This window comes from Penicillium riverlandense, assembly GCF_028828495.1.
Source record: "Penicillium riverlandense strain IBT 135883 chromosome Unknown utg000002l_segment0_segment0, whole genome shotgun sequence".
NCBI classification, from domain to species: domain Eukaryota; kingdom Fungi; phylum Ascomycota; class Eurotiomycetes; order Eurotiales; family Aspergillaceae; genus Penicillium; species Penicillium riverlandense.
This window is the reverse complement of record NW_026643195.1, coordinates 1,153,416-1,180,773: the sequence shown is the minus strand read 5'-3', so window position 1 is coordinate 1,180,773 and position 27,358 is coordinate 1,153,416. Positions and strand designations below refer to the sequence as shown.

The 27,358-nt window shown below is 52.4% G+C and overlaps 10 protein-coding genes across 10 annotated transcripts; 4 read left to right on the top strand and 6 right to left on the bottom strand.

Moving 5' to 3' along the window:
• Positions 1 to 233: 233 nt before the first annotated feature.
• N7474_002768 (SUMO ligase MMS21) lies at positions 234 to 1,816 on the bottom strand (the record flags this gene model as incomplete). The annotated part of the gene is made up of 2 exons (XM_057194183.1): positions 234 to 1,020; positions 1,083 to 1,816. 2 exons carry the CDS (start codon positions 1,814 to 1,816, stop codon positions 234 to 236), a joined length of 1,521 nt encoding a protein of 506 aa, XP_057055538.1.
• Positions 1,817 to 3,369: 1,553 nt separating this feature from the next.
• On the bottom strand, positions 3,370 to 5,012 carry N7474_002767 (glycosyl hydrolase family 79 C-terminal domain-containing protein; the record flags this gene model as incomplete). Its single annotated transcript, XM_057194182.1, has 3 exons — positions 3,370 to 3,772; positions 3,852 to 4,173; positions 4,223 to 5,012. The coding sequence occupies 3 exons, from the start codon at positions 5,010 to 5,012 to the stop codon at positions 3,370 to 3,372; spliced, it is 1,515 nt and encodes a 504-aa protein (XP_057055537.1).
• Positions 5,013 to 6,378: 1,366 nt separating this feature from the next.
• Positions 6,379 to 8,363, bottom strand: N7474_002766 (uncharacterized protein; the record flags this gene model as incomplete). The annotated part of the gene is made up of 7 exons (XM_057194181.1): positions 6,379 to 6,503; positions 6,558 to 6,791; positions 6,857 to 7,164; positions 7,226 to 7,495; positions 7,549 to 7,810; positions 7,869 to 8,087; positions 8,153 to 8,363. The coding sequence occupies 7 exons, from the start codon at positions 8,361 to 8,363 to the stop codon at positions 6,379 to 6,381; spliced, it is 1,629 nt and encodes a 542-aa protein (XP_057055536.1).
• A 520-nt stretch (positions 8,364 to 8,883) lies between these two features.
• Positions 8,884 to 13,874, bottom strand: N7474_002765 (uncharacterized protein; the record flags this gene model as incomplete). Its single annotated transcript, XM_057194180.1, has 6 exons — positions 8,884 to 9,676; positions 10,010 to 10,400; positions 10,469 to 10,750; positions 11,361 to 11,659; positions 11,730 to 13,740; positions 13,802 to 13,874. 6 exons carry the CDS (start codon positions 13,872 to 13,874, stop codon positions 8,884 to 8,886), a joined length of 3,849 nt encoding a protein of 1,282 aa, XP_057055535.1.
• A 613-nt stretch (positions 13,875 to 14,487) lies between these two features.
• abd1 (mRNA (guanine-N7)-methyltransferase) lies at positions 14,488 to 16,246 on the bottom strand (the record flags this gene model as incomplete). Its single annotated transcript, XM_057194179.1, has 3 exons — positions 14,488 to 14,522; positions 14,570 to 14,736; positions 14,790 to 16,246. The coding sequence occupies 3 exons, from the start codon at positions 16,244 to 16,246 to the stop codon at positions 14,488 to 14,490; spliced, it is 1,659 nt and encodes a 552-aa protein (XP_057055534.1).
• A 399-nt stretch (positions 16,247 to 16,645) lies between these two features.
• On the bottom strand, positions 16,646 to 17,501 carry N7474_002763 (uncharacterized protein; the record flags this gene model as incomplete). Its single annotated transcript, XM_057194178.1, has 2 exons — positions 16,646 to 17,263; positions 17,334 to 17,501. The coding sequence occupies 2 exons, from the start codon at positions 17,499 to 17,501 to the stop codon at positions 16,646 to 16,648; spliced, it is 786 nt and encodes a 261-aa protein (XP_057055533.1).
• A 328-nt stretch (positions 17,502 to 17,829) lies between these two features.
• N7474_002762 (mannose-1-phosphate guanylyltransferase) lies at positions 17,830 to 19,320 on the top strand (the record flags this gene model as incomplete). The annotated part of the gene is made up of 4 exons (XM_057194177.1): positions 17,830 to 17,889; positions 17,943 to 17,999; positions 18,055 to 19,233; positions 19,294 to 19,320. 4 exons carry the CDS (start codon positions 17,830 to 17,832, stop codon positions 19,318 to 19,320), a joined length of 1,323 nt encoding a protein of 440 aa, XP_057055532.1.
• Positions 19,321 to 19,872: 552 nt separating this feature from the next.
• N7474_002761 (uncharacterized protein) lies at positions 19,873 to 20,188 on the top strand (the record flags this gene model as incomplete). Its single annotated transcript, XM_057194176.1, has 2 exons — positions 19,873 to 20,014; positions 20,070 to 20,188. The coding sequence occupies 2 exons, from the start codon at positions 19,873 to 19,875 to the stop codon at positions 20,186 to 20,188; spliced, it is 261 nt and encodes an 86-aa protein (XP_057055531.1).
• Positions 20,189 to 21,111: 923 nt separating this feature from the next.
• On the top strand, positions 21,112 to 23,656 carry N7474_002760 (putative dynamin GTPase; the record flags this gene model as incomplete). The annotated part of the gene is made up of 3 exons (XM_057194175.1): positions 21,112 to 23,187; positions 23,246 to 23,387; positions 23,463 to 23,656. The coding sequence occupies 3 exons, from the start codon at positions 21,112 to 21,114 to the stop codon at positions 23,654 to 23,656; spliced, it is 2,412 nt and encodes an 803-aa protein (XP_057055530.1).
• Positions 23,657 to 25,150: 1,494 nt separating this feature from the next.
• N7474_002759 (lysine--tRNA ligase KRS1) lies at positions 25,151 to 27,086 on the top strand (the record flags this gene model as incomplete). The annotated part of the gene is made up of 3 exons (XM_057194174.1): positions 25,151 to 25,366; positions 25,429 to 27,016; positions 27,076 to 27,086. The coding sequence occupies 3 exons, from the start codon at positions 25,151 to 25,153 to the stop codon at positions 27,084 to 27,086; spliced, it is 1,815 nt and encodes a 604-aa protein (XP_057055529.1).
• Between the last annotated feature and the right edge of the window lie 272 nt (positions 27,087 to 27,358).

Below are 27,358 nucleotides of genomic sequence, written 5' to 3'. Positions count from 1 at the left end.
CCTTGTTGTCTATTTCTTTTGTCCAGTGCACACTTTATGCGTTGTCAAGTTCAAAGACAGAGCTAGAGCTAGAGCTCTTGTTTGTTACATGTTGATGGTCCATTCCCATTAGAGCCCTAGTTCTCGTTTCTACAGTGTTCGAGCAGATAGATGCTGTTCCCACAAGTTCTACTCCGGTGAATGAAATGTGTCCCATCAGAATTATATTCTCCCATCTGCTAAGATGGAAAGGATTATTCGTCCGAAGAGTCGGTCCTGCCGTTCTCCGATGATCCATCTGCTTCATCGCTATTATCTCCCGTCCCTTCAACCTTCATTTGCTCCGAGGACACACTCTGCTCTGGGGGCACACTCCTCCGCTCCGTCTTAACCCTAACAGCAACAGCAGCAGCGCTCTCCCTCTGATCCTCATCGTCCAAATCAACATCTACATCTTCATCCCACCCATTGGGCCCATCGCTCGTAAGCAACAGACCATCCCGGCTTGCACTCTCATCCCTGCCCCCATCCCCATCCTCATCATCATCGCCCGCCCGTTCCGCCCGCTCCTGCACCCTGCGCACCCGCCGTAACAAAACAGGATCGGCCCGCAGATCAGCCAGCGATAGCGGGATATCGCACACAGGACACTTGACGATGCGGACGCGCCGCCCACCGGAGGGGGCATACGAGTTGCTGCGCGAGATCATGTCCGTGATTGCGTCGCGCTCGAAGCTGTGCGGGCACTTCGTGCTGGTCACTGGATCGCGGTAGTCGAGGAGGGTGAGTGGGCATTTGAGCGAGATGCGCTCGCGCTCGATGGCAATGTCGTCTGAGTCGACGCTGCGGGCGCGTTTGCGGGAGCGCCGCGCTTGGGCCTGGCTGGCGCTGGTATTTTGGTGCTGGGAGGACTGCGTGTGCAGGTCTTCGAGGTGTGAGAACCAGGTCGAGGAGTGTGGGAGTGGTGGCACTTCGTCGCCGGGGAATTTGGAGTCGTGGACCATTCGATAGAAGCCGACGTAGGCGTTGTGTGTTGAATACCTGTAATGCAAGACATCAGCATGAGGATGGGTTGTTGTTATGATAGGTGGGGAAACACGCACCTCTCTGTGAGAGACAGATCCTCCCACTTGCCTCCTTTCTCTGCAATCGCGTCTTCCACCCTGCGGCTAAGCGGGTTCTGCGCGTTGCGCTCTCGCATCTCTCTTTCCGGCGTGGCTTCAAAATCCTCATCTTCCTGATCATCATCCTCCTCTTCCCCATCATCCTCATGCCGCTGCCTCTGTCTCCGCGTGCGTCTAGAACCCAACGCAGCAGTCAGCGCCTGCGTCTCCTCCCTCTGTAGATCCGTGACAGCATCCGTCAGACCCTGCAACCTAGCCTCCGTATCAATCATCAGACGCATCCTAGCCTCGAGCCGCTCAGTAACGGCATTAACTTTGGTCTCCGAGTCCTCGAGCCGGCGGTACTCATCGTCACCCTCGGAATTCTCCTCTTCTTCGTTCCCATCTGCACCCTCCTCATGGCGTCGGCGAGCATCTTTGCTACGCTGGTATCGCACTTTCGCGTCGCAGAGGCGGTCGTTTATCTCGCCTGCGGAATCGGTGAGTTTCTCCGTCGCGTGTTGGATGTGAGTTTTCAGGTGGCGCATGGATGGGGATTCAAGCAGCGAGGCTAGCATGCGCTGGCCTTCAGCTGTGAGAGGTGCTTCGGGGGTTTCGTAGGGGGGTAGAGACGGGCGTGAGGCCGGTTGGCTTTCTTGTCTTCTGCTGCGGGCCGCGCTGGATGGGGGATGCGATTGCGGTGCCCGGGAATGGCGCGGTGTTGCTGATAGCATGGTGGATAAGGTGGGAGATTTGCTCTCCTCTCGTTGAATGGAGGGTTGAGAGTGAAGATGAAGAAAGAGCTGAGATAACGCGACGCGATCGCGCTAGTCCGGATGGGGTAATAATTATTGCCTGGGGCAGTGGGTTCTACATATAGACCGGATAATGTCTGGCGCCCCATGACTTGCTCTTTCCGTTTTAGTGCTCACTGCTTGCTCCCTAAGTAGGACTAAGCACGGCACTGAGCGTCAAATTGATTACTTCTTGGAACTGGTGATCGGGGACCAGGACAGGTTTAGAGTGAAATGTGTTAATAACAGCGCGCTGGACCCCTTTCGCAGATAACTAAACTCAGTCTGTCGCCATATGGACACAAACCTAGGGTGAACACAAGCAAGGATCCCAGTCAGAAACGTGGACTATCGAACTATGTATGAAGCTCCAACCACCGCCCTCCCGGGGGCATCAGAGTATCTCAAGCCCTAAATTGGGCGCACTGCTCAATCGTCCGCATAACTTGCAACCCAGAGAACTCTGATCAGCTTTACCAGTTATGGGATAGGATTGACCAGGCAAGGCTCCTTCGTTGCAACGAGGGCCCCCAACATTTTTCGGAAAGCGCCGAATCGCGGGTTTACCAGCCTTGTCTCGTTGCCTAACTCGCGTAACCATTCCGTCTTGTTGCGGGCCGTCTCGGCCGACGTGGGGTCATTGAACCGGATGACTATCCAGTCTTAGTGGTACCAATCCATGCGACTTGCACGTCCTGGGTAGAAGGGCCGTCCAATGGTGCGGTTCTGATGTGGGTGTTCGCTGCGGGGGTCGGTAGGTATCGACCAAATGCGTTCGTATTATCTTCCGTGGTAGGGGAGTCAACGAGCGACCGTTGGGTGCTGATTCGGACGCAGTTTTGCCCTTCATTCGACCTGGACCTAGGCTAGGTTGGGTTCTGGGTCGGAACCTTCGACCCAAATTGGGTTATGAGGAAGTCTACTTCACGCTAAATATTGGCACCATCGCGAGGCCTATAAAAGAACAACGCGAGGTAGTCACTTTTTGGATTATTTTTAGTCATATGGGAATTCCCAATTTTCTATTAGAAGTTTCAAGGGTGTTTACTGTAGTTCCGCCCAATTGGACTAACAGTTCGTCTCATTTCCCAACAATGGGAATTCCTATTGCAGCCAGTTCCAGAGGAAATGCAGCGGTCCATTCCTGACAACTTACTTGCCATTCGGAGCAAAGCTTTCAAACTGGAAACTATCCGTTGTCGGGTTCAAAGACGTTAGAATCCACATATAATCCGGACCCCATTATAGCGGAGTTACGACCGCACGCGCGCCCAAAACCACACCAGATATCTCAATATTTGACGTTCAAGATCGGAGTCCAGGAACCTACCTTCCTCCTAATTATCCTCACCAAAGTCGCGTGCGGGCCTATGGAAAGCTCCACGATATTTGTATAACATTTTTTGGACTATATCGTTGCTACGTGGCAATCGTGGCATGTATCTTGAGAGAGACAGCAACCTCTGCGGTTTCTACTACTATTGTAGACCTCTCTAATACTTCTCAACAATAACAGCCTCGCTACTCCTCACCACCACGATCCCTCCAGCCCTTTCCACCGCCTTCCTTCCGTTGGCCCTGCCCGAATCATAGCTCTGCCCAGCGAACGTTGCGCCAGAGATGGCGTCACTTCCTGGTCCGGATAACCGCGTTATTTTTGTCCGCTTTCCAAGAACCTGCGAGACGTCAATTGCCTTTGACGGAGCAACTGGGCTGCTTAGGTTTGATTTGAGGAAACCCATGTTGAGAATGATGAGCTTTTCGGGCTTCATAGTAGCTGATGTGGATCCTTCGTAGAGTGCATACAGTGCTAGATCGGGGTCTGTTGCTGGGAGGGAGGCGATGTGCGGGTTATTGAGCGTGAGGGCCGTCGCCATGAAAAGCATACTGTAATACCTGCATTCACGTCGTCAGTCTCATCCCAGCTTGGCTTCTTTGTATGGAGAGGCTGAAGATGTATCGAAGTATAACTTACGTAGGATAAACTGTAGCAGCGGTTCCATTGTATGCAACGGGCTGCCACATACTGTAGTAGAATGGTGTCCCCATGTGGAAGTATACACCGCTCATCCCTATGGTCGCGCCGTGAAGCATATAGTCTAGCTCCCATAACGCGGCGCCAAGGGTATTGCTCACGCCCTGTGCTCCGTGACAAGACACACTGCCCGTCTCGCCCATTAAGAATGGAAGACCAGCATCATTTGCAGCTTTGATCTCGGGGGTCCACTGGGAAAAGTATTCCACTAAGGCAGTGTGATTCATGAGACCAGAAAGTGACACCTGGGCTGCTCGTGCGGCTGAGATTCGTTAGAAAGGGACGTACAACTCGCGGTCAATAGCACTTACGATCGCAGCGGGAATACGGGTACGCGTGATCCGAAAGATCCATCGGATAATCTACCTTTTTCGGCAGCCCGAGAGCGGTTATCTCTGCGAGTGAGAAATTTCCCTGGTAGATAGGTAGTTGCGCGAGCGCTCCGATCGAAAAACCCTTCTTCGTCTCCTTCCCCAGCCGGTCAAGCCAAAGTTCTTGTTGTGCTACGTACTTGCCCACATTCCATGGCCTGGGGCGCTGTGATGAGCTATAGAAGTCGGGCTCATTGCCTAGCTCGTATGCGCGCAGGCGCGACGGATGCATATACTTCTCCGCGGCTTTGACTTCAGCGAGGGGGACGGAGACATCGTTGCAGGCGAAGTTAAGTCCGAAGATGAATTCCTGGCGCCGTGGGACGTTTTCGTTTAAGACAGTGAAGAGACCTTTATTGAAGCTCACGGCGATGGCTTCTTCGTTTCCGGTTTCATAGGTGTTGTTTAAAGTCTGTGGGCAGGTGGCACAGAACGAGGCAGCGTCCTGGGTATGTCCACCGATGCGGATGACTGGAGGAGCACCAATTATGTCTTCAATGTTTTGGAGGAGGAAGAGGGAAAGGGAGTTAGGGTGGTCGACATCGCCGAGATAGTCTGTGATGTAGCAGAATTCAATAGAGAGCGCAGCAACGTCTTTTGCAATTGGCTTTGCGTTGTTGTTCGTTTGGTAGGTTAGTCTAACGACGTTTGTAGCCGAGTTGTCCGCCGATAATGGGCCGCATATAACCTTGGGAAGGATGAGCAGCAGTGAAGCCGTAATGAAATGCATCATGGAGGAGCAATGTAACGAATACCTAGGGAGTACAACAAAGGTAAGGGATTAAGCTGTGTTATAGATCTCTCTTTATACTGGAACACCCACTATGAAGGTTATCGCCTCTGGAGATTGGACGAGTACTACGGAGCTACGTGATATGCATGGAGAATAAACTTCTGAGCAGAGCCGGTATAGGCATGGCTTTGCAGCTTGCCTTGGGCTTATAGCCCTAGTGCATGGGCCGGTCCAATCAAGGGCCTACTCACAGAAAAGTATTGGCAAGCCGGAGAAATATTCCACCGAATATGCTAATACGAGGGCCGTGCAGTTGTCACTTATTGTAACACTTAAGGAAAGCGGAGTTTGATTGAAGGATTGGGGGTTGCGGAGAAGATCAAGCGACGTTTATTAGTGGAAACTCCACCTCCGTCGGCTAATATTCATGCAAACAGATGGCGCATAGGACTACTCATGCATCCCCGCACTACACCCATTTCATTGGACGACCTCACACAGCCAAGAGGGTGGTGGTGTTTATAGTTTGGCCGCTTTTGAGAGCTGAATACTGGCGCTCTGGGGATGAAATGAAAGAGTGCAAAATGCTTGATTGAAAGTTGTCTAAAGAGGGAAGTGATGAGGTTATCTAAACTGACTATCTACACGGCTCTTGTAGAGGGAGTGTCACATGACTGCGATGTGATCTCAACAGCCGCAACGGGTCACCTGTCCCTACGGTCTTATACGTAAACACATTAGACTGTAGCGTCAGAGAGAGCCCAAATGACCCGGGCCAGACTAGGGTGGTGGAGGGGCGGTGGTGGAACCAGTAGAGACAGCGGAGCCGGCGAGTCCGTACCCCAAGGGGGTGATAGAAAGGGGGCTATTCTTTGCATGATCCCGACAATAACCTACCTGGTCGATGCCTTCACAATATATGCCGCCAGCGCCACTGCTCGAAAGAAAGCATCTGTTACCCGCGGGGATAGAATATCCCAGCAACTATCGACGAGTGACCAGATGATTGCAGCCGAAGATTTCCATTTGCATCTAGACATATGAGATCAAAGTGGGTGTAGGCTAATCTATCGTGCTAGGCTGGCATGGACATGGTTGTCGAATCCTGACTGGCGATCAGCCGGTTTCTACAAAATGAAGATAAAGCGGAAATGATACCATGGAACCTGCTGCTGTGATGCCACGATAGCTCTAGAGATAAAGATTGGGAACTCCTCATAGAAAATTTCTATGGACCTGAAGCGGAGAAGTTTGATGAAGATAACTTGCAAAAGCTTCACATTCCAAGAACTAACCCTAGAGCATAGTAAACACACAAAAACTACCTAATCCACCTGACTTCTTCGGCTCGTTAAGCCCACAATCAAACACTACTCTTAGTCTCCTGGACCTCCACATGCGCTATACTCTGCTTCGCCTCACCTTCATCATCGATTTGCTCATGAACAGCATTAGAAACCTTATTTGCCTTTGTGTTGTCCTCGAACACTTTTCGATATGAGCTTACATATTCCTTTGTGATTCTCGGGGTAGAAAACTTACAGAAAGACAACTCCTCCAAAGTCCGCCCGCCCCCGGTCTCAGGGAAGAAGAAAAAGATAAAAACAAGTTCAAACGCCAACCAGCAGCAGTACACTAGAAGCCAGCGCCACTTGATCCGTGCAAGACCAACGGGATTTACGTATGTTGCAAAGAACGATGCACCCCGGCCGTAAAATTGGAACCAGGAGATACCGCGCGAGCGACCGAAGTAAGGGAATAGTTCGATCAGGTAGGCTTTTCGTTGATATTAGAATCGTCACATGAAGAGGTACTAATCGAGAAGCAAGAATAGAACTTACTATAGGTAAGAGCATTGTAGCCCAAGTTGTATGCAGGGGAATAGCAAAAAATGAAGAACACGGTGGAGATGGCAGCGGCGCGTGCTTGGGTCGTCATAAACCGCTCCATGGAGATTGTCCATCCGACGTAGACGCAGAGCATACAACAGGCACAGGTGAGATACATCGGTCGACGTCTGAATCGCGGAACCGTCAACGCTAGTGCTGTGCCGGAGACGAAAGCCCAGCAGGCAATACCGATGTTGATTTTGGATTTGACGACGCTGTCGGTGATGCCGATCAGGTCGAGTAGGTCACTCAAATAGTACCTAAGCAGTAAAATTTTCGTGAGTAGAGCTGCAACAATGAAGGGATCCGGCAGATACCTACGAGATTAGAGTGTTGCCAGACCACTGCGTGAACAGGCCGAGGAAGGCAGTGATGAAAAGTCGACGCCGCATACCGGCCGTGCGGAACATATCCCACCATGTCTGCTTAGCCTCTTCCAGTTCGATCTTGATTGTGTGCTCGATCTGTGCCATTTCGGCTTTCACGATGACTGAGTTGCGATCTCCTTCTGCGTGGTACGTCGTGAGGATGTCAAAGGCATCGTCGTAGCGGTCCTTACTGATTAGGTATCTGGGGCTTTCGGGGAGGAACCTGTGTAGCATTATGAGCGAGTGCGACTCCCCGACAGGAGGTAGAGCATGTACATGACCATCACGATCTGAATCATTGCAGGCGCAATTTGCAACAGGGACGGGATTCTCCAAGCCCAGTCGGACGCAATTTTCACGGTGCCCAGTCCTACGGAAGCGGCGACAATCTGGCCGATGAAGTAAGACGAGTTGAATAGCGATGTGAGGATGGGTCTCTCCTTAGGATATCCCAGCTCTCCGATTAGGGAGGAACCTGCAACGATGCAGAAGGGGATGCCAAAGCCCAAAATGATACGCGCAACGACGTACATGCCGACTAGGAGAAACCGTCAGTAAGTCAGTGAATCATCGTGAGATAGTGTAGATATCCTTACTGCCGTTGGAGAGCCCCTGAAGTAGAGCACCAACCAAACTCACGCAAGAACCAAACATGATGGTCCATCGTCGTCCAAGGCGCTGATTCAACCAGGGCACGAACGGCAGAGAGAGAATTGCTCCTAGAGAATATGAAGCGCCTAGGAAGCCCAGGAGATTTTCCTCGATCTGATACTCAGCTTGCCCGTCCACGATATCGCCAGTTAGGTGGCCGAAGTCTGCCGTTGATTTATTAGTATCTTGTAAAGTAGAGTATCAGGGAGAATAATCGATGAGGGCAAACATTTTTTCCAGCTATACACGATCTGGATGGTATTGATCAATTGCGAGTCAAACCCCGACGTGATTTCGATCCCCATGCAAGCCGGAAACAAAATAAAGTACAACCGTCTCAAATTTGGCTTCTTGTACCATGGAATCCGATCGGTGGCCAGCAAGCTGGCCAGGATCGGCTCGGAAACATTCTCCTCACGCTGTTTTCCCACCGCAATCATGTTGACGACTATTGTTCAAGTGTCGAGTACAACCTGCTGACCAGTAGAGCTGTCAAAGGCCTGGATTGAAACCGATCACGTTTATATATGCTAGTCCGCCTTTTTTTTTTACAATTTTTTATTCTCGTGCAGGAGGTACACGGTCCAATATGGCCTGCCCAGCCCCAATCAGCCACGGACCGTCGACACCAAGAGTCATGCTAAGACAACCTGGAGGGTCTGCATTGGATCGCAGAAATCGAATCCGGGTATGATCCCCGCTGAAGATATCATAGTTTCTTGGTATCGTGACCCCATGGGGACTGTGGGTGTTTCTGATGCCCCGCGGCCAATCTTCTTCGAGTGCACATTAACGTTTAACCTAATTTACATTTAGCCTGATGTAGGGGCTACGGGGAGAGTCCCCGTTAAACTTGGGCCAAGAAGAGTGGAGAATAATAAATTGAGGGGAATGTGGGGTTTAATCAGACTATTTTTGTGTACTTTTTGTACCCAACTACAACTGTCAATATACTTTCCGCTATGTAAGGCCATGCATCAGCCATTCCAACAGAATGCTCAATTCCTTGATCCCACCACCCTCCTCTCCCCAGATCTTCAACCGCTCAGTCACCACCCGGACACATTCCGCCCAAGGGGGTGGAATGCTCACATATTCTGCTGAAGGAATTTCCTTCACTTTTGCTCGAAACCCAGCAATCAAACAAAGAGCATGATTGAACCGAACCCGACACGCACCCCATGACCCTGGGTGTCGGAAGAATTGGACCTCGGTTTGGATCCGGTAGACGGCCAGCAGCAAAGCTTCACTTGCTTTGACCCCATACAGCGCAGCAAGCTCCCGATCCAGCCGCGCATGGCAACAGAGGTAAAGATATGCCCGACAGAGGAGCTCACGTACTTCGACATACCGTTCTCGAGCTAGCTTCATGAGCTCGGGCTCCTGCCGTTGCGGTGGAGACTCGAGAGGCATGTTGAATCGGAGCGTATGGGGCAGGCAGTCTACCCACTGCTGCAGTTGGCCTTCCAGATGAGTAAGAGTAACTGTGAGTTCCTGCATGACTGGTGGGTCGATATTCGGGGAGAGCACGCGGACTGCATTCCGGGCTCTGTTGAGCAGTCTGCGCAGCGAAATCTCGGCTAGATAGTAGTATGACGAATCAGATTCCAAGCCCGTGGCTGACGGGCTGGAAAAGATCTGACTAGGACTACCTCCGTAGGTATGGCGAACGGGAAAGGTAGGTAGGGCAAAGGGAAAATCGGAAAGGCTGAGGTCGCATGGTGGGAGATCGGACAATTCGTATCGGATCTCACTAGCCAATGTAATCAGACGGAGGACTTTTGATTAGTTAGAGCGTAGGTACCATTCAGACTTGAGACATGTCCAATAGAGCCGTTGCTCCAGGCCTTCAAACTTGTCAGCCAGACATACAGTAGTCAAGCGAGATTACTAACTCTCTTCTTGCGCAGTCCTGATTGTCATTCCCTCTCGATGCTTCATGTTGTATGTTTGCCACAACATGGAAGCTGTTCGGAACATCTTCCATCCTGGAATGGGCTCAATATTATACTGATACCATATTCTGGATGTCTGTTAATCCTGTCATCCTGCCATCCGTCCATCCAGCCGGAACTAATTTACTTACCCAAATAAGCAAAGACACTGAACCCCAAGAAGGGTATCATCGAGATAGGCCGAGGAGATGCGTTTTCGGGCCATGGTGAGAAACGTCAATGACTCTTTCATCCGATGTTCCGGAACTGCCAGCGTCACATATGTGACTGAGGGTTTGAACGAGGGGTCATTGCAAGGTGCCTGTCTGGTCTCATCCTCGGGATAGTTCCCCCAGATTGCTGCAAGGGCAAAGACCAGCAGCACCAGACACGACGAGGCAGTCCACTCAATGCCGTTTTCAAGCACGCGAGCGATATAAGAATCCAACTGGTCGGGGTCAACGATGGGGTTCTTGGTCCAGATTTTGGTCATGAAGATTTCACGCAGTTCGAGCAATCGCTGAGGATCTAGGCTAGGCAAGGCTGTGGTTGTCAGATAAGTGCTGTGCTTTCTTTGAATGGCATAAAATATAGAATGCGGACTTTCATACCCGCCTGAAATCGATCAGACTTTTCGGAATACGCTTCCACGGGAAATGTCGAGACTGGCTTCTCCTTGGGGAATATCGGCCAGTTAAGTATCATATCGGACCCGGTGATAGGAGTCTTTAGCGCATCATTTCGCGATATCGACTCGGGATCTACATCGTCGACGAGCACCGGCGACAGTTGCTGCTGCTGCTGGGGAGACGGATGAGGAATAAGAGAAGCATGATGCTCCTGGCGCGTAGCCAGACTCTCCGAGAGCAGTCGTTCCTGGCGTTCTACTGCATCTAGAATCCTTGTTCCCCACGCGTCTAGACTTCAACTCCTATATGGTTAATAAAGGTTCAACTTAAAAGAAAATTTCTATGGGCAACGGACACTGATATTGCGTCTGACTCAGGATACTCGCACGCTACGCCGCGCTGGATACATTTAGCGCACACCGGCCGCACAGAATCGCACCGAGTCTTGCTGACACGACATGCACCGCAAGCCGTGAGCACCCTCGTATGCTTGCGAGGTCTCGGGGGAAGAGCCGTGGAAGTCGGCTGCATTCCGCTGGGGCACCCTAAAACCAACGACAGATCACTGCAATCGTAGAGTGATGAAGGTCCGAAAGAAGATCCATCTACCCACTCCCGAATTTAAGGGAGTAGACCGAAATTAGGCGAGTATCACATGACATCAATGCGCGGGCGAGGCTGTATTTTATCTTCCTTGAGAACAATAATTATCCCTCCAATCATGCGGAACCGCTTCGATTTGCCCGTTTAACTGGCAAAGACCAAGGCATCTAGACACCCCGCCAATATATCGTCTGATCCACCTGGAATTTCCCTCGCGCTACTATTTGCTCGCTCGACGTCCCAATCAGCACATCGTAGACCCCAGCCTCACTCTTCCACATCCCCTCGATCTCATCCCAGAAGCTCGTCGCATACTTGTCCAGCGCGATATCGACCGTCTTCTCTTCACCTGGTTGCAGGAATACTTTTTCGAATCCATGCAGCTCCTTTTCTGGGCGCGGGGTGGTCGAGTCTGGAGCAGAAACGTATAACTGCAAAACCTGTGCCCCTGCCATATCCCCGGCATTTTTGATCCGTACCGTTGCGACCGGAGGATTATCCGGGACGAACTTTTCCGGAGAGACGGTGACAGTTGGAGAAAGCGTGAAGGTCGTGTATGACAGGCCGTGGCTGCATAGTGGTCAGAGGAGATAGAAGGAATTGGCCTTCAGAGTGAGGGAAATGAAAGTGCGTATCTTACCCGAAAGGAAACAGGACTTGTCGCCCTGTCTTCTCGTAGAACCGATATCCGACGTAAATATCCTCCCCGTATAGCACCCGCCCTCCTACACTGCCATAGTTCAAATACGCCGGGTTGTGCTTCACGTCCGCCGGCCACGACAGAGACAATTTCCCACATGGGTTGACAACCCCGAAGAGCACATCTGCAATACCGTGGCCCGTCTCGTTTCCTCCATACCATGCCTGTACAATGCATTGCGCTTGATCAGCCCAAGGCATCGTGACGGGTGTCCCCGACTGATTGACGATGACTGTCTTGTTCGCCGCCACACTCAGGACCTGGGAGATCAAATTGTCAACTCCAGGTGGAAGGTCCATATGCGTTCGGTCGAATCCTTCTGATTCCCAATCCCTATTCAGACCAGTGCACAAGATAGTGTAGTCAGCGTCAGCGGCTGCCTTCACGGCATTTTCTACCATTTGCTCCGGGTCCATTCGCAAACAGGCTCCCAGATTCGCTGCCCCGCCGCCGAAGTTCACCATCCCCACGATCTTCATGGTGGTAGTGTTGGCAGAGCCGAACTCGATGCGGATCTTATAAGTGGTCCCAGCAACCATGGCCTTTGAGCCAAGCTCTTCAACGGTGCCTTTGCCGAAAAACGCAGTTCCGCGAGTTTGGTCCGTGGTGTTGTCAATCAACAACTTGTCATCGATGTAGAGATTGGCAGTGCCAAAGACACTGAGGCCGAAGTCCCAGATTCCCGATGCATCGGGCGTAAAGTCCCCGATCAGCGTGGCCCAGAAAAGCTCCCGGTTAAGTCCCGGTGTATTGTAATCCATGAACTGAAAGCCGGTTGTTGAAACAGGTTGAGTGCTTAGCAGGTGTCGTTCTTTGCCCATCGGCTCGTTGTAGAAATGGATGACAGCGCTGCTCAGGAGACGATCAATGACTGGGAGCATCCTGTGGGCATATGCTCCTGTTTCATAGATCACATCGACGTTGGGAAGTGCCTCCAGGCAGGCATCGTATAACGAGACGCTGTAGTAGGGTTCAAGCGATGCGCTGCCACCCCCCGATATAGCCGGAGTTTTCATATGCGACCCAAGAAGAGCAATTTTCCTGATATTCTTCGGAAAGGGCAGAATTCCTTCATTTTTGAGAAGGACCACGCTGTTAGAGCAGAGAGTGCGATTCAATGCTCTGTCCTCTGGAAAGTCACGCCCTCGTTCCACCACCGACGCCTTTGCTTGACTCGCCTCCTTGACGAACTCTAGCACCTTCCGTGCTCGCGCATCAATTGTGGACTGTTTGATCAATCTGGCTTGCATTGCCGACTCGATATATTTCCCGCGATACCTCGAGACTCCCGGCATCTCTAGATCCAAGCCCGCGTTCATAGAGTCGATAGTCGTATATGTACCATACCAATCGCTCATGATCAACGGATTCCATCTCCACTCCTCGCGGACAATATTAAGCATCGCTGCATCCTCAACGACATGCTTGCCATTGATCTTGTTGTATGAAGTCATAAGCGCACCGGGCTTTCCATCCCTAGCCACAATCTGGAAGGGCCGGAGATAGATCTCTCGCAGAGCTCGCTGCGTCACCAACACGTCCACTGCACGGCGTTCGTGTTCCTGGTCATTGCCAACAAAATGCTTCACTGCCGCGATTATTCCTTTGCTCTCGCACCCTAGAATCATTGATTTGGCTATAATCCCCGAGAGATGCGGATCTTCGGCGAACGATTCAAAACCCCGGCCACCGAGGGGTGAGCGCTGCATGTTAATCGTGGGGCCTAGCCAACAATGGGCTCCCTTTGCTAGGCACTCATCACCTAGTAGTTCTCCCGCTTGGTACATGAGTTTTTTATCCCAAGTGGCGCCTAGCGCTGTGCCGCATGGGAGGCATGCGGCGGGGACTCCGGCAAAGAATTTCGTGCCTCGAATACCATTGGGTCCATCTGTACAGCGAACTGAAGGGACATTGAACGCGGGAATGGGATGTGTATGCCAGAAGTCAATCCCTAGAGAGAGTCAGTGAAAATATGATCCCTAAGAAAAACAGCTCTTTCACGGGGGGAATACCCGAAAGGAGGGCGATCTTGTCATGGTCGCTGATGTTGGCTAGGACATGATCAACGTCGAACGTTCTGGTCATAGTGGAGGGTTCTTCGGACATCAACAAATGAAGAGGAAAAAAAGAACTAAATCTATATCTTAAGCTCTAGATGAGAGGGAATGTAGAAGAGAAGGTGATCCTATAAGTATCCGGTAGTATTTTTTCACTACTTCCGCTTTCTACCGGCGGTTCAATCGGTCCTAACCAGCATTGTGTAACATAAGTGTCTTCACTTTCACCTGGACTCGGCCCGCGACACCGAGACACGTAGTAACTTATCTACGGCGGACACTCCCCGTCTGGTGGGGCTGCTGGGTTGCTCGCCGCAATATTATTTTTGCCTCCGGGCAGCCTGCCAGTTAGGCTGAGTCATCTATGTACAGGAGGTACCTGCCCCCTGGGACGTAATTGAAATAGAAAAAAGGGCACTCACAAACTACAGACACTAGTTCCGAGCCCCACTATAGCTATAATACTTACGTTCTTATTATTTCTCCATTATATTCTACTCTTATTCTACTAATTTTTAGGTTCATTACCGCTTATCTTCATCTATACCGACCACATACCCCGTTGGAAATATACCTGACATGTGGGACATGGTATAACTATTGGAATGTCTACTAGAATACAAATATGACCTTGTCCTCCACTAAACCTTGTAGAAACAGAATGCATGATAGAAGCCTGGAAGATCAGTAAATATAACACCCAGCAGGTCAACATCCACTTACTGACTGCCTCCTTCTCCTCCTCGGTCATCGCCAACGCGCCTGTCGCACGGTCTCGGACACCCATGCGCTCGCTCAGTGGACCCAGTTCTGGGTCGTTCTTCTCTTCCTCCCAAATCTCCATAAAGGGTTTGCGGTACTGCAACTCTAGGTTATAGTCCTCGGTCAAACTAGCCACAAACAAGTCAGCCATTCACCCCGACAAGAAATCAAGGATACTCACGCTCGGAATGCTTCCCACGGGACGACGTATTCAGGAACCTCTTCGACGGCTTCCTGCATGAAATAGCTGTATTTCCATCCAAACGGTGGCCGGAAGACACCATCCTCGGGGGTCTGCCCGGGAAACCGGACACGGTAGATATCGTTACCCCATTGCGCTCGGTCATCCTCCTCAACTTCCCCGTCCTCGGGACCTTCAGACTGGGCGGTTTTGGTAGCCTCGCGCTCCTTGCGCTGCTTGTGAAACGCAGCAACCCGGCTGCTGATGATATCCGGGTTGGGGCACACGGCGAGGAAACGGCCGCCTTTCTTGAGACATCCAGACACATTGCGGAGCATCTGGCGAGCCTTTTCCTCGCTTTCAAATGCGTAGTGAATGGCAAACATGGACGTGACCACATCGAAGCCACCACCACCCCCCCAGCGGGCAGCCATCATCGACCCGCCAGGCCCAGCATTGGCATCAATTCCCACCTGCTGGATGATCTGGATATCGCCCAGCCACTCGCCGAAGCAGTCCTTGGGAACGAATTCAGCATGGAAAATCGGATGCGGGGGCCGACGGCCGCGCTGTCCACGACCACTGCGCATGCCACTATACCGCTCTCGGGCCTGTTCGATGGAGATATTAGCCGGATCAAGGCCGACGTAGAGGTCAACCGGCTGCGGAGCCAGCTGCCATTTGCCCAGATCGCCGCCCTTGCCGCAGCCCAGATCGAGCACGAGCAGTCGTTTGTCTTCTGTCGGGGGCGGGCCCGAGATGCTGTCGTTCGCCCATTCATCGGTCTTGCCGAAGCGGGAGAGGAACTCCTCGTCCGGCGAAAACTTCTGGATCAGTGTGCTTTTCACCCAATTGTTGAAGCTTCGAAGCCCCTTGATCTTGCTTTCTGTCTTGCGCCACTCGCGTCCTCGCTGGGGAACCGCGTTGTAGTGCTGCCGGACCACATCGGTCACCCCTCGATCACGAGACATTCGCATGGCGTCCTCTTCCTGTGCGCGGTCGCGCTCCTCCTGCCGCCGGCGTATCGTTTGAGGATCCACCAGTCCCATTCGAGCTCCGCCACCAGGTCGTTTCCGCTGTCGCGGCTGTTCGTCCGGCGAGGGAGATCGGGGTGGCAATGGGGATCGTGATCGCCGGGTGTGGTCATCGCGCGGCGTAGCATTGCTCGGACTGCGATCGCGGTCACGGCGGGAGAAGACCGAGGAGGGTGGTGTGCGTCCGCGTTTGCGTGCCTGGTGTCGTTCTTGGAGTCGCTTGCGCTTTGAGGCGGGCCCAGATGCCTGTCTGGATTGCTCGACCGCAGACGCCTCTTCTTCTGTCAATTTTCGCTTCTCGTCGCCGGGGTATCCATTCCGCTCGGCCGGTCGGGCGGGCGAAGCGGTTGCGTGGTTCTTGCTGTCCGCTGCTGGCCTGGCCGGAGGTGGTTTCACAGGTGCAGAGCCAGTAGAAGACTCCATTTTTGGTGTATGGTAGCCAAGGTCAGGTGGATTGGTGACGTGAGGTGAGGTGAAGTGGGAGTTGATGAGAAATGAGAGAATAAAATGTCCAAAATGCGCTCACTGGGAGATGCAGGAGTCGAAAGGTAGTGACAGGAACAAAGCTCTGCGGGTCCGGAGGTTGGGGCCTGAACATCCCTGAGGATCCAGGCATCAACTACACTGACGAGTTGTGAAAGACAGAGCAATCGGATTTCCCTGACCGTTATACCACAAAAGAATAAGCAAATAAGTGATGCGCCATGCACAGGCCTCCCAGAATTTCCTCCCCTTCCTCCCACAAATTAAATAAATAAAAGAAACAATCAGGAAGTTCATATTCTGTTTATACCCCAGAAGCTACATTGGGTGATCCCATGTTTACCCAGCACCAGCACCAAACCTCCCACGAGGCGCACTATGTCGGCTTCTCGCTGATGCAGCCTCATAGAATTCCTGCGCCTCACGCGCATGGTCCCGTTCCAGCGGGGCGGAGTATAGCTGAGCAGCCTGGGACGGTAATGGCGGAGGAATTTCATCAAAACTCGCAGCTGGAGGCACAGATACCGGCACAGGCGCAGGCTCATAGTTTCGCTCCGCAAGCTTGACATCCGCACTAACAGGACCCTCACCTAACCCAGGCTCGCTACCCATAACAACACCATACTGGCCATGACGGTACCGGCGTTGTATGCCCCGCGCGCGAAGATCAATCCACAGCACCGCTATACACGCCACCAGACTAGTCACCGTGAATGCAAGCAGCGCCTTGTAGGAGCGACAGACAGCGATGCCGGTGTCATTGCCCCAGTAGAAGGTATTGCACTGCGTCAAAATAGTACCGGACATGCTCCAGCTCATCAGGGCTACTGATATCACCCACAGGAGTAGGAGGAGGGTGTTGAGGGTCATCGATAGTTGGGTCGAGAGGCCGCAGATGCATTGGATTATGCTGGTGAGGAGGATGACGAGGAGGGAGAGGATGCTTGAGACGAGGAGCTAGATTCCACGTTTGTCAATGGATGGGTTGGTTTGTTGGGTTTATGGCATCCGCTAGTTAGTTACTCACCACCAGAAAGGTGAATGGCAGCTTGTAGCCATCTTTATGGAGGTGGTAGATAAACACGCTTAAGATGGCACCGACGACAGCGGATGAAAAGAAGAAGATGGTGTGAATGAGATGAAAGGGTAGCGGAGAATAAATGGAAGGCCCGAAAGGCATCTGTTTCGAGCGCATTTTGACGAGGTGCGAAGAGAATGAATGGAAGTGCACGAAACAAGGGCGTCTATGAAAGACATTGTTGAACATGATCGGCGCTCCCCTTGACCGGTTGGGAAGCAGGCGTCATGAAGAATGGAGAGAGATGATCGGTTTTCCATAATATCAGATTGAAGTTCTCAGCTCTATACATCTGCATAGTTCCCTCCAATGATGTTTACCAGGGGGCCAGGCGCCCCACCGCCGCAAGCGTTGCTTGGCGTAGGAGCTTGACCGGGAACTGACCACCTTCACCATTATTATTGACCCGTGTCAACACTACATTCTCTACACCTCACACTACACCATGTTGCAAGTGCCCGTGCGGGAACACGCAGCCCAGGCCTCCACCAAGGCCGTGATCTTGGTCAGTGATGGAATTCCCCCGAAGAAAACATGGACTGACTGACCCCACTGCAGGTCGGAGGCCCCTCCAGAGGCACTCGATTCCGCCCATTGTCCCTCGACGTCCCCAAGGTGCGTTGCCCATCTCCATTGACGCATCCGTGCCCGTCGCTAACACCCTCGATAGCCCCTCTTCGAAGTCGCCGGACACCCCATCATTCACCACTGCCTCAAGGCGCTGGCCAAGGTCGACGAGGTGCGCGAGGTCATTCTGGTGGGATACTACGACGAATCGGTGTTCCGGGACTTCATCAAGGACGCCGCCAAGGAGTTCCCTCAGTTTCGCATCCTGTATCTGCGCGAGTACACGGCGCTGGGCACCGCAGGCGGGCTGTACCACTTCCGCGATGCGATCCTCAAGGGCAAGCCCGAGCGGTTACTCGTGCTGAACGCCGACGTGTGCTGCTCGTTCCCGCTCGGCGAGATGCTCAAGCTGTTTGAGGAGAAGGACGCCGAGGCCGTCATCCTCGGCACGCGCGTGAGCAACGACGCCGCGACGAACTTTGGATGCGTCGTGTCGGATTCGCACACCAAGCGGGTCCTGCACTACGTCGAGAAGCCCGAGTCGCATATCTCCAACCTGATCAACTGCGGTGTGTACCTCTTCGCGACGGAGTGCATTTTCCCGTCCATCCGCAGCGCCATCAAGCGCCGCACCACCCGCCCGCGCATCCTATCGTACCCGTCCTCCGACAACCTCGAGTCGTCGTTCATTGCCGCCACGGACGAGGAAGACGATCCCGAGAAGAACGAGGTCCTGCGCCTGGAGCAGGACATCCTGTCCGATCTGGCCGACAGCAACCGGTTCTTCGTCCACGAGACCAAGGACTTCTGGCGGCAGATCAAGACAGCCGGCTCGGCCGTCCCCGCCAACGCTCTATACCTCCAGAAGGCCTTCCAGGCAGAGTCCCCCGAGCTCACCGCGCCATCAGCCACCATCGTGCCCCCAGTGTATATCCACCCCACCGCTACCGTCGATCCCACCGCCAAGCTGGGCCCGAACGTCTCCATCGGCCCGCGCGTGGTGGTCGGTGCCGGCGCCCGTGTCAAGGACTCGATTGTGCTCGAAGACGCAGAGATTCGCCACGACGCCTGCGTCATGCACTCGATCATCGGCTGGAGCAGCCGGGTCGGGGCCTGGGCGCGCGTCGAAGGCACCCCGATCCCCATTGGCAGTCACTCGACCAGCATCATCAAGCAGGGCGTCAAAGTCCAGAGCATTACGATCCTCGGCAAGGAGTGCAGCGTCGGCGATGAGGTTCGGGTGCAGAACTGTGTGTGTCTGCCGTATAAGGAGCTGAAACGGGTATGTTACTCTTTGATTCTCTTCTCTCGAACGCCAACCTCGCTAACAACATTGATATAGGACGTCGCCAACGAAGTCATCATGTAAAGCAAGACTGGTCCGGATCTTGGGTCTTTTGTTTGGTCTTTTGATGAAAATAACTACCACTTCCCGCATTTGGCCTTCCAGCTACGATAATTACTCTCTGTCGTGCCATTTACTTCAGCGCAGCGTCTATTCAAATATCAAAATCGAGCAGTAACATTACGTATAGTCTAGCTTGTTGTTGGGGTAAACATGGAATTGTAGGCTCTGTGGTATAAACGAATACTTCCATCATGCCGCCCAAGTCGAAGTGTACAGTCACCAACAACGAAAATGCCATAAGCAAAGCCAAGTCTCTTCAACAAGTCTCTTCAACAAACCACAACTCCCAAATATACTCCCAACGACAAGCCTCTGGTTTCGAATGAAGAGGGCGCCAGTTTGTTTGCAGACTACGAGAAGAGACACAAGGCACTGGAGGAGAACAACTCCAAACTCAGTGAAAGACTTTCGTACTTCGAACGCCTCGAACTCGATCAGTACCTCATCGACGTTCGTGAGAGATGATTTCTCACCTACCTACGGGACCACGTGCAGGGATTCGAAAACACGAACATGATCAAGCAGCTGAGCCTGAAAACCGTGCACGGGGAAAATTGCGTTCTCGACAGTATTATGGTGGCCAGTCGCCATCCTACCGAGCTTTGCTATTTTACTCGAATCTACGGCGTGGAGGCTAATATTGTGGATGACCTATGTTAGTTCCATCCCTCCCACACGATATCATCTCCGTACTGATCCTTCTACCATAGACTCGAATGGATTCAGCGACATTATCGAAGTGATCAACTTCGTTGGGGGGATTCATTTAGACGGCAAAGTCCTAGCACAAGCGCACTCATCATGTTCGAGGAGATCACGCGCCTTCTAGAGGTGGAGGAAGGCCGCTTCGAAGAGGCGCGAGAAGCCTGCGCGACGTTCCCACGCGTGTAGAGAGAAAATTGCGTGTACTACCACTTCTTCTCGCTATTGGCTTTGTTGTGCCATCTACTTCAACGCAGTGTCTATTTGAAAATAGAAATCGAGCGGTAACCATTAATAGCTAGTTGGCTAAGAGAGAGTGACGAGAGAGATCTAGTTGACTTCCATGAAAATATATATATCTACAATCATAGAGGTTAAGACATTTTATCATAAGATTGGACTACCCCAAAAATGCTATACAAAGATCTAGTCTTGCACAATCGAATCACTCAATATAGGCTCCGTGATACAAAAACAGTACATAACTGACTGTTTACAGACTCTTACTATCTTCCCTTTTCTACCTGGCTTCTTCCTCTTTCTTCTCTCTTTTCTTTCCCTCCTTTACCTTTACCTCCCTCTCTCTTCTTGTTCCCTCTCTTGTCTTGTTCCATATCCATCCTCTTGTTCGCCTCCTCTCTTCTTCTTCCCTCTCTTGTCTTGTTCCCTCTCTTGTCTTGTTCCCTCTCTTGTCTTGTTCCCTCTCTTGTCTTGTTCCTTCTCTTGTCTTATTCCCTCTCTTGTCTTGTTCCTTCTCTTGTCTTATTCCCTCTCTTGTCTTGTTCTATATCCATCCTCTTGTTCGCCTCCTCTCTTCTTCTTCCCTTCCTCTCTTCTTCGTCACCCCATCTCTTCTCCTCCTTCTCTCTCTTTCACCTTCTTCCATCTCTGTCTTCTCCCCTCCATCAACACAAGGTTGAGTGAACTCAGCCTTCTCCACACCTCGCCTTCCAGTCAAGTGTGAAGGAACCAGTGAGTTTCCGCTAACTGCGCAGTCATACATGCTGAACAAGAAGCTGATACTATTCTCTCTCTGCAGCTCCTTTCGATATGCCTTACCCTAACGCCCTCCCCTGCATGGCGCGGGCGACTTTGGACCTGCTCTCTCTGGACATGAAGGATCTGGTCAAGAAGATTCAGGCCCTCAGCCACCTGGGAATCGAGGACAGCAAGATCGCACTTCCCAAAATCTGCGTGGTTGGCGGCCAGAGTGCCGGGAAGAGCTCTCTTATCGAGGGCATTTCTGAGATCAGGGTCCCTCGAAGCGCCGGAACCTGCACTCGCTGCCCGCTTGAAATCAACCTGTCTGAGAGCGAGCCCGGCCAGCCATGGAAATGTGATGTTTATCTCTCGCAGCGGTACTTCTATGACCCTGATCGAAAGTTGACCAAGCTCCCCCGCCGCTCTGAGCCATTGGGCCCCTGGACCCTGATGGGTGGTGCTCAGGAAGATATACTCTTTGTTACCCTGTCAGACAAGGGTGAGGTTGAGGATGCTCTGGTGTGGGCGCAGCTGGCCACCTTGAACCCTAGCAGCGACTCTCTTGATTACGCTCCCGGTCGCAATGAGAATACATCTCGAGAGATTCTAGTCAAGTTCTCGCCAAATGTTATTCGCTTGGACATCTCCTCTCCTGGATTCCCGAATTTGTCGTTCTACGATCTCCCTGGCGTGATCAGCCAGCCCGAGCATGACGGCGAAGAGTATCTCGTCAAGCTTGTTGAGAACCTAGTCAAACAATACGTGTCTCAGGAGAACTGCATTGTTTTGCTAGCGGTTACCATGACCGATGATGCCACCAATTCTAGCGCAGCCCGACTGGTTCGTGAAATTCGCGGCGCCAACGACCGCACTCTCGGTGTGTTAACCAAGCCAGACCAAGTGCCGCCGGGCGGTGATAGCTTTCAGCAGTGGACGGAAATTCTCGCGGGTCTGAAGTTCAAGGTTGGATATGGGTATTTTGTCGTGCGTAACAACCCTAACCCTGCGGTAGGACACGCACAGGCGCGTGTGGAAGAAGAGCTGTTCTTCGCCGATGGCCTGTGGGCTCAGGATCTCTACATGTATCGGCACCGGTTCGGCACCAAGAAGCTTCAGTCTGCGCTGTCCGATCTGCTTTTGAAGCAGATCAAGAAGTGTCTGCCTTCAATAATTGCGAAGATCAGGGATAAAGAAGCCACCATCGATACAGAGCTGAGCACTCTGCCTGCTTGCATAATTGAAAATGTACAGAGCATCATCTACCAAAAGCGATGCGAGCTTCTGGAGAAGCTTCGTGCGAATGTTGATGGCGGAAGCGGCATTTCGGAGTACTCTTTGCAGAAGCGTTGGAACCAGGTTGTCAACGATTTCCAACGGGCACTTGTCAAAACTCGTCCCACCGTGCTTTTGCCCGCGATCTCTGACAAGGAATCTCTGACCCAGGACTCTGACTGCGTCATTCTGGACGGCCCGGGTCCAACCCCGAAGAAGCGCAAGGTCTCCATGCCCCAGCCTCGATCACCAGAAGCAAACCCCTCGCCTGCAGTCAATGTCCTTATGTCGGGCTACGAACTGTCGTATTTCAGCCCATGGGATGGCCCGGCAAAGAAATTCACTTGGGAGGGTATCAGGGACATCAAGGACGACTTTTGCTCTGCTGGTATGCCGAACCAAATTGACCCTCGCGCCATTGAAACACTGCAGCGTGTCAGTATCGAACACTGGGAGGGTTTGATGCAGCGGTTCGTTGATGCCACCAATACGGAAGTCCAGAAGGCGCTGCTGGATATGGTCGAAGAAGTGTTTAATGATTACCATCAGACCGGCCTGTACCGGGAAGTCAAAAGCACGATCATCAGTTACTTGGCCCAGCTCAAATGTGAGCACTTGGCCTACGGACGCGAGGTCTACAAGATGGAGAACGGCAAGCCTTTCACTCGGGCTATCGACCAGCTCAACAAGGCTCAGAAAGCGGCATTGAAGGAGCTCACTCGCGCCCGCTTTCTCGCCCGTGGCAAGGGTTACCTCGAGCTCCGCGGATACCAGTTTAGCTCGATCAATGAGGCTAGTCCAGTGGTGAACAGCAAGCTTTCCATCGAAGATCTTGGTCCGGACCCATTTGCACAGGAGGTGGAAATGATGGCGGTAAGTGATCGTCCGATGCAAAGTATTAAATAGCGGGCGTCTCTAACCGCGTATACAGAGAGCTCGCGCGTATTACGACGTTGCTAGCTCCAGATTCCTCGACGTCGTCGGACAATCGGTGCATATGAAGCTATTCTCCAAGTGTCGCAATGAGCTCGTGGGTGCTATTGACGCCCAGCTGAAGATCTTCGGCCCGAATTGTATGTTGCCTGCTCTTTCTACCCCTCTCCCTCTTTCGTTCTCTTTTGGACACGGCTAATCATGGGATCATTTAGCCTTCGATCGTTGCCTGGAGCTCATGGCAGAAGATCCAGAGCGCCAGCACCGTCGCAACTATCTGCAGAAGGAGCACGAGAAGGTCAAGAAGGCACTTGCATGGCTGGATACCTTCCACAATACGGAGGACGAAGACACGGACAACACTCTGTTTGTGGAGCAGGGTGATTACAAGATGGATTATCTGGAATAACTGGTTGATTGGATGTTTTCTTGGGACTGGAACAAAGCTCTTCCCTGGGGCGGCGTGGTGATTGAATGACTGATAGGCGTTTACTTGTGGATGGTTGTGGATGGCGATTTGCAAAAATGGTGAATTCGAACTGTGATAGTGTCCTTGAGACTGGGAACCGGTGGTTTTGTGTGCAAAAAAGGTGTTTTGCAAAATTTCTGGGCTAGTGAGAATATGAAAATGGATTGGTTTGGTTGAATTCGGATCTGTCTCTGGTCATGCCCTGAGACGAACGAAGTGGAGAGAAAGGGTTTACCTACTACGCCCGCAGGGAACAACACCCTTGTGAAAAACTTCTATGTTGTTGCTGTTAGCCAAATCCTGGCGTCTCATTCGCTTTATCCGTTCTCTGCTTCTGTCTTATTGTCTGCGGCTTCTGTTCACGACCGCGGCTCCATATAAAGTAACTCATTGTTAGGTTTCGAAATTATCGCTATAGTAGGGATGAGGAATATCTCTCCGAGACAAACTAGCTCAGATATAGTTAGTCAAAACCCCCTTCCACTCTTCCCAGGCGAAGAACGGCACAGCTACGCGCTAAGGCTACTATCTTGTAGAGGCTGAAGATATTATTTGCAAAAGGCCAACCAGAGATCACTAGGTCACATAGTATTAGTTGCATGCAAAGCTGTGGCTGAAAGGCAACCTCGGATTCACGCATCTACGAAGCCACGTCCTCACCGACGCCGAGTTTGCTACCTGCGTCCTCCGTTGCCTCGAAAGCGTCATCATTCATGAGAGTATTCCCCTTGATCCCGAAGCCAATCTTCCGCCGGCCTGCCGCTCGGCGTCGGATCTAGAATCGGACCACGATTTCCAGCTCACACTAGATTGACGATCTTAGTGTCATCCACCTTACTCGGGGGCTCCCCTAGATCAACCCGTGGAATTCCTCTATCGCTAGTTATCTCCGTTCAAATCGCGATATCTCTTAGATCACGACCGTTTCAAAATCGTTGTCTCCAGTCTACTACATCACTAACTACGCTACTAAAAAAGATGTATCTCCATGGCAAATAGCAAAAGGGGCTCTATTAAAACAACTAATTAAAAAGGCAAGAGCGCGTCTCCCAGTATAGATTCGGATGCCGGCGGGGCGATAACAACTTGCCCAGCTCGACTGGAGTGCTCTGATTGGATACTTGTTTATCAGTTAGCCCTAAGCCCTGACTCCCGTTTGGAGAATGCCGCAGCCATGAGGAATCGAGGAGGATCTATACCAAGACATGATATAAATATACCAGCCCAAAGACTTTGAAGTAATATTCCCACTGACTAGTTGACCAACATCCCTGACTCCGGAATTGAGTCGTTGCAAAGCAAGGGTGTTGTATAAAAGCACGGCCCAATCAGCGGCGGGGCAGTCTTTCTTTCCCCCAAAATTTCTCCCGCCTGGGATATGATTCATCCCACCATCCGTTTCCGACCTTGAACACAGCACCACCCTCCACAATCATGACGGATTCCAACCCCGTGAAGGAGGCTGAGGCCTCCATGGCCAACCTTTTGCTCGACGAGGTCACCGGCGAGAAGGTGTCCAAGTCTGAATTGAAGCGCCGCCAGAAGGTCCGCGAGAAGGAGGCCAAGAAGAAGGAGAAGGAGGCTGCTGCTCCTCCCAAGGCCGAGAAGAAGGTGTCTGCGGAGGAGGAGGAGGCGAACCTGACTCCTAACGTAAGTACCACATTTCCCAAAGCATGACTCCGGTAGCCTGACTGACCGGTTCCGCCGAACAGCAATACTTCGAAATCCGCTGCAAGAAGATCAACAAGCTCTGCGAGACCAAGAACCCGGACCCGTACCCGCACAAGTTCCAGGTCACCAACGACCTGCGCGAATTCCTCAAGGAGTACGACGGCCTTGCCAAGGGCGAGCAGAAGCCGGACGTTCCCATTCGTATCGCCGGTCGTATCTACACTAAGCGTACCTCCGGCGCCAAATTGATCTTCTACGATATCCGTGCCGAGGGCGTCAAGGTCCAGGTGATGTGCCAGGCTCAAAATGCGGCTGGGAGCGTGTCGTTTGAGGACCAGCACGAGCACCTGCGGAGAGGCGATGTTATCGGTATTGTTGGTTTCCCCGGCCGCACCAACCCCAAGAACCGCGACGACGGCGAGCTGTCCATCTTCGCCTCCGAGGTCATCCTCCTAGCGCCGTGCCTGCACGCCATCCCCTCCGAGCACTACGGCTTCCAGGACAAGGAGCTGCGTTTCCGCCAGCGCTACCTGGATTTGATCATGAACGACCGCTCGCGCAACATCTTCCGCACCCGTGCCAAGATCGTGTCCTACATTCGCAACTACTTCGACAGCCGTGATTTCACCGAGGTCGAAACCCCCATGATGAACGCCATTGCCGGTGGCGCCACGGCCAAACCCTTCGTCACACACCACAACGACCTGGACATGAACCTGTTCATGCGCGTTGCGCCCGAGCTGTACCTGAAGATGCTGATTGTCGGCGGTCTCGAGCGTGTGTACGAGCTGGGCCGGCAATTCCGCAACGAGGGCATTGACCTCACGCACAACCCGGAGTTCACCACCTGCGAGTTCTACTGGGCCTATGCCGATGTGTATGATGTGATGAACTTGACAGAGGAGCTGGTCTCAGGCCTCGTGAAGCACGTCACCGGTGGCTACGAGACTACGTTCCACACCCAGTCCGGCGAGGAGTACAACGTGAACTGGAAGGCGCCCTGGCGGCGAGTGGAGATGATCCCTGCGCTGGAGGAGGCGTGCGGCGAGAAGTTCCCACCGGGCGACCAGCTGCACACGGATGAGACGAACGAGTTCCTCAAGCGTATGCTCAAGAAGATGAACGTGGAGTGCCCGCCGCCTCTGACCAACGCGCGCATGCTGGACAAGCTGGTTGGCGAATTCATCGAGGAGACTTGCGTCAACCCGACCTTCATCACTGGCCACCCGCAAATGATGTCGCCGCTGGCCAAGTACCACCGCAAGAACCCTGGTCTGTGCGAGCGATTCGAGGCGTTCGTCTGCAAGAAGGAGATCGTCAATGCCTACACCGAGTTGAACAACGTGTTCGAGCAGCGTCTGCGCTTCGAGGAGCAGGCTCGGCAGAAGGAGCAGGGTGACGACGAGGCCCAGCTGATCGACGAGACCTTCTGCAACTCTCTCGAGTACGGTCTCCCCCCGACGGGTGGTTGGGGTATGGGCATCGACCGTCTGGTCATGTTCTTGACGGACAACTACAGCATCAAGGAGGTGCTAGCCTTCCCCATGATGAAGGATGATTTGACCAAGTCCGATCACAAGCTTGCTGCCGAGGTCGCTGGCGTTGAGCCCCAGCCCGAGGAGGGAATCCGTACGTTATTGGTTTCCGCCAATCTCTATGAGCCGGTCTCACTGACGATGAATATACAGCCCACAAATAATTGAATTGAAATGAATTTTGTCAAGGATGGAATGGAATGTTGATACCAGGGAGTTTTCCTTTCCTGGTTGTCTCGCATGGTGCGGTTGCAAGTCGCATATGGTTCTATACGAGAAATGCATCAGATGAACTTAGGGTTACCAAAAAAGAACATTCAAGTCTTCTCTACTAGAAAGTAGATGTAGGTGAATCCGGATGGCGGAATATTCCTTCTATTCCCCCAAATGCTCGGGGGGTTGCCGGCAGCCCTAAGTCGCCATCGATCCAGGCAAG